Raw genomic sequence first — 13095 nt, forward strand, 5'->3', positions numbered from 1 at the left:
TCCGCAGGTCAAAGGTATACAACATTTCTCGTGCATATCACTCCGGCTACGCCGTCCACAGTATTTTTGCGCAGAACCCACGTCGAAATTTGCAAAAAAGTGCATAGTGCAAACCGACTTTATTAATAAGCTAGTGGTAGGAAATTTCAAACATTTCTCGTAAATATAATTTGAATCCTTTGATTACACGCGTATGTTAAAGTTTTTGGATTCGGGTTATGCGTTTGGACACAACAACCGAAAATTGTTACACATTAACTAAACCGGACCCAAGTTTCTCGATAAGGGGCAACAAATATTATTTTTTGCTCATTTATACAAAGCAGTGGATAAAAATATACGTATATGCGAAAGGCAAATTTATCTGTTTAAATGAACACCACCAATATTTCTTGCAAACACACATCGATTTACATCTTTTATTTCGCCTCCGACACAGAATTGTTTTCGTACAAAATTACGCAAAAAAGCTTACTCGTTCGTTTTTAAGCATGCCATTGTTACGAATTTCGAAAGTTCGAAAATACGATTCGGATTGCAGCCTACTATTTCTTCGACTCGTAGCAAAATCCGAATACGAAAGAGTTGCAGAATAGGGGTATTCGCTTTGCTTGATGGTTCTTTGCTTTGACATATAAGATCGATGTAGGCATATGCATGAGTATGCTCACATAAGAAACGTTTGAAGCAAAGCAAAGCAAAACGAAGCAAAATCTTGAGCAACTCTGAACTTCTGCCCGCTTTGGCAATCAGCTGTCTATATGTATATTTTCTCGTGCGCGGTTGCATTTGCATTTAATGACAAAAATAGGGTAAATAGGAATTATTATTGCTATTATTAATGCATATTATTATATTGTTATCTATAAAAAATATGGAGGAAAAGGAGAACGCAAAAGCTGTCAAAGCGTTTATTGTAGCATACCTTCTGCGCTTCACGCTTTGTTGTCAAAGTTTGAACTGTCAAGCAAAGCCAGGAAAGTCTTATGTAAATGGCCCTTAAGGCAAAACAGTACCTCAAATAAAAGAAATAACAAGTAAATAAACAATAAGGCACGGTGCACATTAGTGCGATTCGATATGCGATACTATACGCGATGCGATATGAAATGTACGCAGTGGACATTAGAGCGATGCGATACGCGATGCGACATGCGATGCGGCACGCGATACCATTTGCGGTGTGATAGACAAGCGCCTTTCAGCTAATACCATGAGTTCATCCGGTGAAGACATTGCTGTATGTAGCATATTGGTGACTACAGCAAAGAAAAAAGAGCTAATAATATGAAAAAGGTGTGGCTGCGCCCGTTTAATGTGAGGACCATAAAGCACAGTTCGGGAATTATTGAGTATGGTGTTATTGAATGCGCCCACCCATCGTAGATTTATACCAGGTGAAGTAATATTAGAGTGAGAAGAAAGATTTTGACACTGCCTTATTTGAAAATTGCCTTTAAAATTTGACTATAAGGCAGCCGAATGTCAGAAAATAAAGCGAGAAAGTTGTTTTATTGCTTCGCCAGTTTATTGCGCCATGGTTCCATGCAAGTATTTTAAGGTTTTCCAGCTTAAAAAGCATGCAGATAAAATTCATACAAAAGCGCTATGTCCAATTTGCCGAGCAGTTATTTAAGACGATGCTTTCCCTATATTTTGTTAGACCTTTCATAAGTAAAAATATTTTGTGAATATTACTCTCTTCATATGAGTTATATCACATTTTTTGTTTAATTGTATTTTTGGAATAAACAAAGTTTCTGCTGTCATTAAACTGTTTTTGTTACAAATAGTACAACTAAGCAATGGGAAATAAGGCAAAATTTGTTTTATTTCCAACATTTGTTAAAAATAAAGCAAAACTCAGATTTTGGTATTATTTCCCATTTCAAAGTTTTGCATTATTGCCGTTTGTGTTACGTGAAAACAAAGGCAAATAAACCATGACAAAAAATATTCTATTGTGTACTTACCTGTGTCCTTGACCTCAGACCAGTGGCGTAGCCAGGATTTGGCGCAGGGGGGGATTAAAAAAAAATTTGCATCGATAACTTAAAGTTGTGATACACAATAGCTAGAAGCGTCGCACTATAGGCAAAACACGTTTTTTTCCAAAATCGTGTATATTCGCTTAGAAAAGAGATAATGGAATGAAATTTTTTACAATTTTTTAAGTTACAACAACAATAACTTTACCATCAAAATACCGTTCAAAATTTCAATTTTTTTTTAATTTTGGATTTTGGCTCCCATTCCACTAGAAAACACTATAGGGCTATTCGCGATCCGGTGCAAATGGCATTGCAAATTGGTATTGCAAATTATTTGCAATACACAAACAAAATACACGCATTTGCATTTGTCATGGCTTGGCAAATTTGCAATACCGAAAATCCATAGCATAAAATAGAACCAAAGCTGATGCACAAAAACTGTTTTGCAAAAGCTTTACCATGAAAGTTTAATAAAGGTCGCTCACAAACCATGGCATATTTCTGCAATTTCATAAATTTGTCAGCTCTTATGCACCGAATCGCGAATAGCCCTTATATTTAATACACCATTAGTACTGTTTCTGAAAGACTTCTCTTTATTTTATCTTAAGACTCGATTCTTGGGACATTGGATGCTGTACGCGAGTGGCCAGATTGGAAAAAGAAAAACTACCTTTAAACTCTAATAACTCGTAAACTATCAGCTTTCACAAAAAAATGTATGTAAAAAAAATGGTTATACTGGTCGATATCTTTACGAAAGTGCAGCATTTAACCCTTTAATGCAGAGTCTGTCATATATGAAACGCTTTTTAACCCTTTCAAGGCAGAGGCAAAATGGTTCTCAATATGTTTTCAACGTACTTTTTATTTATTTTTATTTTTGATTTATTTTTAATATTTTATTTTTATTTTATTTATTTTTTTTTATTATTATTTTACTATGAAAAAAAATTCTACGATTAATATCTACATCAACATGAGAAAAAGCACGTGCAAAAGCATATTGGTAACCTTTTTCCTCTGCCTTGAAAGGGTTAAAAAGCGTTTCATATATGACATACCCTGCATTAAAGGGTTAAATGCTGTATTCCATTGTCTCTTTTCTAAGCGAAGATACACGATTTTGAAAAAAAACTCGTGTTTTGCCTATAGTGCGTCGCCTGTGGTCATTCTTTCATATATGTATGTATGTGCCATTTTTACCGTTACATATTTTTTGTCTACTCGGTTGTTCCCTGGGAAATTTATTTAAATTAAAAAAATTAAATTACTACACCATTTTAATTAATAAGTGTGTAGTCCAGTTTTGTTTTGTAGAAGTTTCGTTAGTATACACTTCAGTTTTTACACGTTGAATATATCTGCATATTTATATATTTACGCGTATCTGTTTACATTTATTTACGTACAAGTCTTAACACACATTTTTTCAATTACTTCTTGTATTGTAATCGGCATATCATTATGTACCGCTAACATCGTTATACCATTCAGCCGCTCCTTAATTGTATAAAAAGAAGGTACAAATAAGATAGCATATTCAACAATTGAGTTGTCCACTTGCAAAGTGCGCTATGTAATTTTTTTTTAGATTTTTAGTTTTTGGTGGGTTTCATGTCCACTAACAGCAGAGTGAAAAATTTGTCTATATTGTGAAAAAAATAGCATGAAATGTAAACTACTCTTGCAAAAGTCGCTATAATACTTATTTATACACTTTCAAATGTCTCCTCTTCGTATGAACTTAGAAAACTGCAAGAAAACGTGGTAGTTTTTGGTGCCTAGTGGAAGAGGTCGCAAAGAAGAAGCAAACCAATCTTCTTAGAGCAGAGAACGCGAAAAGCTAAAAAAAGCTAGCTATGTAAAACTTACTGTTTCAAAACATGCAATATTAAATTTTTAAATATAAAATTTGCAAATCTACAATACTGCAATTTTATTTTTTTAATGGTATTAGGCTCTTTTTTATCCAAGTTTTCAGGTAATAAAAAAGATACAGTTCGGATGTTACTTGTTGTCGTGGACGCTAAAATTCTCCATGCCAAACTAGTCATGCTTGTTCTACAGTAATTTTTTTCTGTAAAGTTCTATAAGAATGGGTTTTTTTTAATTAATTCGACTAAAAAATTGAGGAAGATGCTTCCTCCTGTGAAACGGCCATGCTTATTGCAAAAAATACCTGCAATACTAATCTCACCTCGTTCAGCAAACCGTGCACCGTGCCTAAAAAGGATCCACTCCGCCTTTATATTATCACTTGTGTAAGTATGAATGATAAATACATTTAAATATATGTACAAATACATTGCTATTTCGTGTCGTCGACTTGATTTCGCAACCAAATTAAAATACGTCCCACCCTAATAAAAGTAAAGTTGCACCTTTTCGATCTGTCTTTCTCCTAGTTTGCTAGCCATATACATATATGATTTATTTCGGAACGAATTTCCTTCATCCCTTTCAAGTTTGATTTTTACATATATGTATATACTAACGCTTACTTAAATACATACGTACACGTACATATATACCCAATCCCCAACTCTTTCCCTATTGCGCTGTACAAACAAAGGCGGTACAGTGTAACAAGAAAAGTAAAATAGCACAGTGGGATAAAATAAATAAACAAGCACGCATTAACATAAATAATTAATTTCGACATTTTTTACCGTACTCCATCCTTTCTATCTCACAATAATTATATATTCTTATAATGGAAAATCGCCCACAAACTCTATCCTTAAGTGCACTCTATAAAGATTTTATGTTTGAATGCCACATATTGGATTTATTTTGCCAAAGATGGTCTTCACGCTCAACAGCGAAACTCTCAGCGTCGCTGTTAAAGGTAAAATTGGACCTTTTGGATACAAATTGGGAAAGTATCATGGACTTCTTTAGACTTCTCCCGAGCCCGCACTTTACTGAATCTAGTTACTCCGCAAATCAAATGTATGAAACATGCTTCACGAAATATAAGATTTGCTCGAAGCTCTACCCCAAAATACAATAAAGGCATAGAATCCTCTGATGCTCTAAAATAAAATTACTCCCACCCTATATCTACCCCAAAATTTATCATTTATTTTTTATTTCCGGCCCGGAAGGGACTACCGCCAATAAAAACTCGGAATAGTCAGTTACTTGACGGAAGCATAAATTCAACTCTCAACTCCGCAGACGTTGAAGCCATTGCCAGCACTACTCTCTTACCCCAAATCATGGTTATGTAATAAAGACTACTCTATCAGCAGCAACCAAATTCTACGCCTGTCACCTATCTCGAGGACGGTACAAGACGAAGCGTTGTTGAATCCGGCGAGATTTCTCGGTTGTCACCTCATTCAACTGAATCAATCTCCTCTTCAGCAGTGCCAGTTCGCAGCCCGTTAAGGACTCTCATGAATTTACTTGTGCTTCAACCCCGAAGCCTTGCGATTCCCCGCAGTAATCACAGCGTCAACTTCGATGCAGCCCGACTCAGATGACCGCTTTGATTCCGTACATCGGTGGTCATTATCATCACAAGCCACATTCGCAGGAAAAGTCATCGTCAACCGGCTAATTGAGGACCAGTCTCACTTTCGCACATCCCAAAGTTGAGGTCACATGCTCCACTCTAAAGGCACGCCAACAGCAGAATGTTAATAGGAATATCTCAGTAACTAAAAATTTAGTGAATCACAAGCTATTTACCCTTCACTTAACGCAATAGCTCTCTCAAACGCACATTTAGTTCAATTTACTTCACTTATGTTTCCCAACTAATTAATTTTACGACTCTCTTTCACAGGCTAACTAAGATGTTTCGCAATTCCAGTCGTGTGTCTCCCCTCCTCTTTTACCAGGGATCTCGGGTCAGGCCTCCTGATGACCAAACAAGACAGCCTAACTACTACCTTGCCACGGCCCACACAACCAGAGCATGCAATTTGTTCGGTGCATCAGCGACTTATTTAGCTAAGCGTACCTGTAACTGGAAAATCCACAACAACTGCTGCATGTTTTTCCGGCACTGGCGGGCCGACATGTTGAGAACATGGGTTCAAATTTAATAAATTTCTAAACGATATTTTTTATTGTTGGAAAACTAAAACTTTCATAAATTCAATTTTAAAGTGTAATATCTAACTTAATAATAATAATAATAAATTGGCGCTTACACATATATTAGTGTTTGGCCGAGTTTCTCCGATTTGTGGCGTGCGCCTTGATGTTGTCACACAAAGCCGAGGGTCCTACAGTGTTACGCCGACCCCGAACGATGATTGTATTTTTATGAAAAGCTGCTTTTCATGACAGAAATACACTCGGAGGTTTGCCATTACCTCTAACTTAATACTACTTAATATTGCAACTTTGTACGTAATATCGTACGTTAACCCGAAATAACCCACGATTACCATATGGTAATGCAAAATATGCCGTTACTTTAACACGAATAAATCCAAAACGACATAACAAAACTACAAGAGAAAAACGTTATCTAATGCAAAATATTTGTTGCTTACCAAAAAATAAAGTTTCTGTTATTCTGAGTTCAATTAGCGAAGCTAACGCATGTCAAATTGAGGTGACAAAAAAAAAGTTAATAATTCCCGTTTTCCGATATGGCACGTCGGTAAGTATATGCATATAGCAATACGTTTTCAAGAAATTTTATTAATAATTACACTAGTCGGCAGCTAAGGAAATAAACTATGAAATGCGAATTTATTTTTGTACAAAAAAAGTGTTTTTGTATAATTTTTTTACATTTTACTCAAGTCGTTGCCATATGGTAATCGTGGGTCGCCTAGGGTACATGTTTTTTCGCATTTCATGTGATTTTCTGAGCTGGTTTGTAAATTTATCTAATATATTCATTTATATAGTTTCTTGGTATTTTATAAATTTTACTGTTTCAGTGGTTTATCGTTGCAACAAATGCTTGATTACATTCAAGAGCTCGATGAAGCAGAAGACCAAAATCAACTAACAGATATACCAACTGCCATTTACATCGAACCTCCTGTAGATGGAAACATATCGGGCGAAGATGACGCTGAAGACGAATGTGGGGGCATCCCAGATAATGTTTGCCCGGCTCAGCTAAAAGGCGGCTGTGAAGTTGTAATGACTAGTGGACGACATTTACAAAATTTTGATGAAGAAGATGAAATTGGAGGCATGTTTGAAAACAATATTAGTTTACCAATCATTTTAATTTTTTAAGTCCTGAATTCTTCAGCTCCAAATATAAAAGATTTGCCCGTTATTGTGGTAGAAGACACATATCAAGGAATGGAGGAGCAACCGACAACATCCAATCGTGCAACATCACCAGACAGAAAGCGGTTACGTAAAGTGCGGCCAAAACCTTCAAATGTTGCATTGCCACCAGGGAATAAGGAAGCAACATTTGAATGGGTAAAGAATGATTCGCCATCTCTTATTCCCATTTTTCCAGTTGCAAATTACGAAGATTGTCGTAATTTACTACCACACCAACAATTTGAAAAATTTTTTGATGACACATTATTGGGACACATTTGCGAACAAAGTGCAGTATATGCGATCGAACAGAATAGACCAAACCCTAATATAACAGTCAGTGAGCTTCGAGCGTTTATCGGCATATTGATCATTACTGGCTACAATTATCACGCCAGTTACAGAAATTTGTGGAGTCAGGATGAAGACATTCGCAACAACCTTGTAAGTGACACCATGCGTCGGAATCGATTTCAAGATATTTTGCAAAGTCTTCACTTCGAAGACAATTCCAAGGCTTCTTCTAAAACCGGTGTAAATGCCGACAAAATGTGGAAATTGAGGCCCCTTACTGATCACTTGAAAGCAAAAATGATTGAACATTTTCATGCCGAACAAAATCTTTCTTTCGATGAAAGTATGATATCTTATTTTGGTAGACATGGATGTAAGTAATTCATAAAAGGGAAGCCGTTACGATTTGGCTACAAAGTGTGGTCTCTTTGCACTCCATCAGGCTACTTGGTGAACTTCGAAATTTACCAGGGAAAGAATCCTCGTTCGAATGTTGAGTATGAAGCCAAGTTTGGAAAATGCGCCGCCCCTTTGATCAATATGATCGATGATTTTCCTGATAGATTGAAATCGCTGCCACTTTCGTTTTACTTTGATAATCTGTTTACCAGTTATCCTTTGTTAGCGTATCTCAAATCATGCGGATATAATGCTACGGGAACAATCCGCGAAAATCGTATTCCAGCAAGCTGTCCACAGGTGCATAAAAAAAACTTCAAGTCAATGGAAAGAGGCTACTCGGAATCAATTGCGATGAGAAGCACTGGAATTCGATTGGTGAAATGGAAAGATAATAATGTTGTCTGCATGTTATCTACCAGCTTTGGTGAAAATCCGAAATCAATGGCACAGCGTTATTCGAAGGCAAGTGGAGCCAAAATAAATGTACCCCGCCCTTGTGCGATCACGGAATACAACAAATATATGTGCGGAGTAGACTGATTCGACCAAAATTTGGCCCAATACCGTATCGCATACAGAGGAAAAAAGTGGTGGTCTAGCATTTTTACCTGGCTGATAGATGCTTGTGTTCAAAATGCTTGGCAGCTTCATCGGAAAGCGCAGCCGTCACTGACTCAACTAGAATTTCGACGACAACTGGCAGTATACTACTGTAAACATTACGGTACAAAAGCCAAATCAAGTGGTCCGATGCCCTCCCACAGATATGCACAACAACCAGGTCGAGTTGAATACACTCTACGTTATGATCAGACTGGGCATTTTGTAGGTCCATCCAATCGTAGGCATTGTGCCGGTGAACGATGCAAAGTTAACGTACGGACAGCATGTATAAAATGCAACGTAGGACTTTGTTTAAAGTGTTTTGCCAATTACCATACCAAACCGTGATTTATTTCAGTTCTTTTTGTATTATCATAAATATATGTATATTTTTCTTACTTAATAAACATGTTTTAAAACAGCCAATTCTTGTGAATTAAAAAAAACATGTCAAAAAATCATTTTATCTTGAAGAAAAAACTTGTACCCTAGGCGACCCAGGGTTACCATATGGTAACGCTAGTTTTTCGCATTTTCCGGAAAAGTGGAACAATGTACCGAAAAATGGACTTCATATTCGTGCTCAGGAGGTCGAAATACATAAGTCTACATCTTTTCAGCAAAATATAAGACAAAAAAAGTTCTGGGAAATACCGGGTTAAGGTGACGAGTCGTTTTGGTTTTCGTACATGTAAGCGACGGTGCGGGGCGACCCGACCGCGCCAGCCTAAAGTCAGTATACTCGCGACCGCCACCATAATCATTTGCTTAACTGCAAATTCAGTCACTAAGGCAATTACCTACATTGAATTTCCCTTTACATATTTACAACGTTGTATACCCATATTGAAACGAGAATAAATCGGAACTTATCAGTATTATACATAAGAACATATATTAAAGCAACAAATCTTTGATTTATTTGATTGTTCGGTGCACCCTGCACCACATCCAAATCGGTAGGAGCTTAAACATAGTTTTTGCATTTTTCGAAAACATCGTTGTATTAGAAGGGAGCGCGGTTACAGTCCGATTTCGCCCATTTTCAGTATAAATCTTGGATAAAGAGCAATCTATATACCAAATAGTTATCGTATACACGGACAGACGGACAGACAGACAGACATTACTTAATCGACTTCTCTTTTCATTCTGATAATTTATGTATACATTTGTCTATATCTATCTCAATTCGTTTTGGCTGTTACAAACAACCGTTATGTGAACAAAGTTATAATACCCTGTGCACAAGTGCGCTCGGGTATAAAGAATAAGTTACAGGTTACTTAACTATACATATGTACATTTGAGCACAGAACAACTCATACGACACAGCGAAGGTTAAACAAATTGACGTTCAAAAATTAATTAGGAAAAAAATTTAAGTTATATATGTACATATGTACAAATATACATATCGCTCATTTACTTCAATAGTGTCATAATCCAAAAAATATAAATTTTGGGTTGAGTATGCAGAATTACCGCTACGTCGTCTTCTATGTTGTGTAAAAATTTCATAGCTATATCGATTACCCCTTTCTCACCAGAACAAAATATGTGTTAATTTTTACTTTGGGAATATATCGACACCTGAGAAAACTCATAAAACTTTTCAAGAACGCCCTATTTCAGAATTTGATTGAAAAACGTCCTTTCTTAGAATTTGGTTGAAGAACGCCCTATCTCAGCTGCCGATTCAAAAAAGTCCTATCTCGGCACATTTTCTATGTATTTTCAACTAGGCAATAGGGCTTTCTTCAACCAAATTCTGAGATAGAGTGTTTTTCAATAAAATTCTGAAATAGGGCGTTCTTCAATCAAATTCTGGAGTAGGGCGTTCTTGACATTTTTTTTTGTGATAGGGCGTTTTCGAACTGGCTGCCGAGATAGGTCGGTCTTTCACTCAGGTGACGATATGTAAATTCAAAACTTTAAAGCCGTTTTTCTTGATATTTGCTTTTTTTGAGTTGTGACACTGTTGAGGTAAATGAGCTATATGTATAGGTAAATTTTGATTCAACGAAAATACTTACGTAAAGATGGTGTTGTTCAAGTTTCTTTTATTTAGTCCACTTCATATGGAGGCAGGGATAGTGTTCCATATACGAATAGCATTGACAAATAATAGCCTGCTGAGGCTGTATAATTATAAGAGGGTACTATCAAGTATATTATTCGGGCTGACTTATGGAAGAGATTATACCGTGCAACAAACGCGACCTTCACCCACAGATATGAACATATTGTGCTATTCCAAATACACAGCCCAGTATTGTACTGAAAATTCTGGGAGAAATAAATGTATTTATTTCTAAGAACTGCTAATATTTTCCCTTTTATATCGTTCTTTTTGTGGTGTAATATGTCTTATCAATTCCTCAAAATCCCAACTGTTTGCATTTTATTTCTAGTTCACCACTCGGGTTCAGCGAACTCTTTAACGAATTTCGATTACATGAAAACCTTAATTCATTGGACGAGATTCTTAATGCCATAATTGACGCCGATGGAATGTCATTTAACGACCTTAAACCAATTTACAAGGAATTTCTTCTCAAGTTAGCGGTCACTCTTACTAAAGACGAGCTCTTCCACAGATCAAAGAATATTATGCGTCGACAAAGGAAAAAAAAGTTGAGGCGACAAAATAGTTCTTCGATTCCGCAGGTGATTAGATAGTGCTTTCAAAGAAATTGAAATTATATTTAGTAATAAGTGCGCATAATGGTAATCATATAATTACAGAAATTACGTATGTACATTGTCTTTGTTCTACATTTTAGAAAAAGTCGAAAACTGCAGTTTTCGGTACAAAAAACCTTAAAAAGGTTTTTCATTTGGGACAGTTTACATCTTGCCGTGGGAAGCCAATTAAACTTCACATAGATAAAAAAGTCGGATACAAAAATCGTTACATTAGTGAGACCACCACAAATCAGCCATCCGTTACCCAGCACCCAAACGAACAGCAGCAGACACGGGTAGCAACTAGTGGATCGGACGTGTCGGTGGTACGCAACGACAACACCCTCCGTGGCTTAAATAGAAACAGCAGCAGCGGGTACGTAGCAGGTACTACAAGTTACTTGTCAGATTACAATAATTGCAATTGCAGCTACGTCTCTTGTTCCGAGTGCAGCTATGACTCAGAATCATGTACGTGTACTTCAGCTGACAGATGTTACTGCAGTCTTAGAACAGATCACATCAACAACAGGCTCTGTCGGAAAAAAGATTCCAACGCGACTCTTTCAAAGCATTTAACTAACGTCGATAGGCATAATACATCTTGCCATTCCGGTATAGACAATAACCGATATTCGTTAATCTCGTGTAATTCAAATGAAAAATGCTATTGTTCTATGGTGGAACAAGGGGGACCGAGTGATTTGCCTGGTGCTGACGCAGCCATCTCACAGTCCGACAGCTCTTGGTGCGACACGGATAGTTGCGTTAGCACCAGCAAATGCTATTGCCCGCGGGAGAATCGAACAACAAGATCTGGGTCTGGAGAAATAAATCCTTCTAAAGCACACCAAGATAGCACTTCTGGCCGAACAGCTGCAGAAAAACTAGCTCTGGACTATGAACTCTTTACGATCAATGGCAATGGCAAATCTGTTCAGCCACACGAAGCTTTAAGTGTTAAAAAGAGCGTAGAGGCAGCTGCTATTTTTGCTGATGTAAAACTTAGCCAAACTACTGATATTAAGAGCATGTGTCCACAACCGTTTTTGAATCCTAAACCAAGCGAGGATACAAAAATATATTCCCATTGCGAAAAAAAACGCGATTCCTTAAGCATTGATCGTCGTCACAACGATCACAGTGCTTGGAACTTATCATCAAGCTCATCGCAAAAATGCCGTAGTGCTGACGATATATTGGGAAAATTGAGAACAAAGAAAGGAAATGCAAATCCAGAATCATTAAAAAGTACTCTTTCTAAAGGAAAGGCTAAGCAGATTGAACTGGAGATGGACGAAAGTGTTCACAATAATTATCCAGCTTTGAATGCCTCTTTGGAAGATACATTAGGGTACTTGCCATAAATTAAAGCTATGCCAAGTATACTACGTAGAAATATGTATACATACATATGTATAGTATATACTATTCCATATGCACATATATTTTTCGATTACGTACATACATAGCATGAGCATGTTAACAGCTTTTTTAGGTGTAATGACACTACGTATTAAAAAAAATAAAACACTGTTACGCCATATAACACACCTAGTTTTTGACTGAAAGATGTATAAGATTGCGTAGTGGTTAACAAAATTCAAATTGACGTTAAAGTAAAAAAAGTACAAGTCCGGACGAAACCCAAATTTATTACCCGGCGCATGTATTATATGTTTTGTTTTTCACACTTCAGTAAACTACATTGTAAGCAGGCCTGAGTGACGCCGACAGCGCAGTACCCTCGGGGTAACGTCGCAAGTTCTTATACACGAAGTTGACGGTGATAATTAAGCGAAAATTAATTATTGATTCATAATTGGAGTATTCACAACGGTGTCGTAAGTGTCGTATT

The 13095-nt window shown here is 36.7% G+C and overlaps 2 protein-coding genes across 2 annotated transcripts in view; both read left to right on the forward strand.

The window, feature by feature from the left end:
* Positions 1–12786, forward strand: part of LOC108378641 (uncharacterized) — a 93351-nt gene extending 80565 nt beyond the window's left edge. Inside the window, exons 5-7 of the mRNA XM_017634950.1 lie at positions 10964–11219; positions 11336–11613; positions 11668–12786. Of these exons, the coding sequence (XP_017490439.1) occupies positions 10964–11219; positions 11336–11613; positions 11668–12604 (1471 nt within the window). The 3' untranslated portion in view covers positions 12605–12786. The remainder of the gene's footprint in view (positions 1–10963; positions 11220–11335; positions 11614–11667) is intronic.
* LOC108378653 (uncharacterized) lies at positions 6180–7236 on the forward strand. The gene is made up of 2 exons (XM_017634962.1): positions 6180–6618; positions 6905–7236. The coding sequence occupies exons 1-2, from the start codon at positions 6608–6610 to the stop codon at positions 7209–7211; spliced, it is 318 nt and encodes a 105-aa protein (XP_017490451.1). The 5' UTR covers positions 6180–6607; the 3' UTR covers positions 7212–7236.
* Positions 12787–13095: the final 309 nt, after the last annotated feature.

The sequence above is a fragment of the Rhagoletis zephyria genome, unplaced genomic scaffold (assembly GCF_001687245.7).
Source record: "Rhagoletis zephyria isolate East Lansing unplaced genomic scaffold, Rhagoletis_zephyria_1.1 Rzeph_scaffold_00118, whole genome shotgun sequence".
NCBI lineage: Eukaryota > Metazoa > Arthropoda > Insecta > Diptera > Tephritidae > Rhagoletis > Rhagoletis zephyria.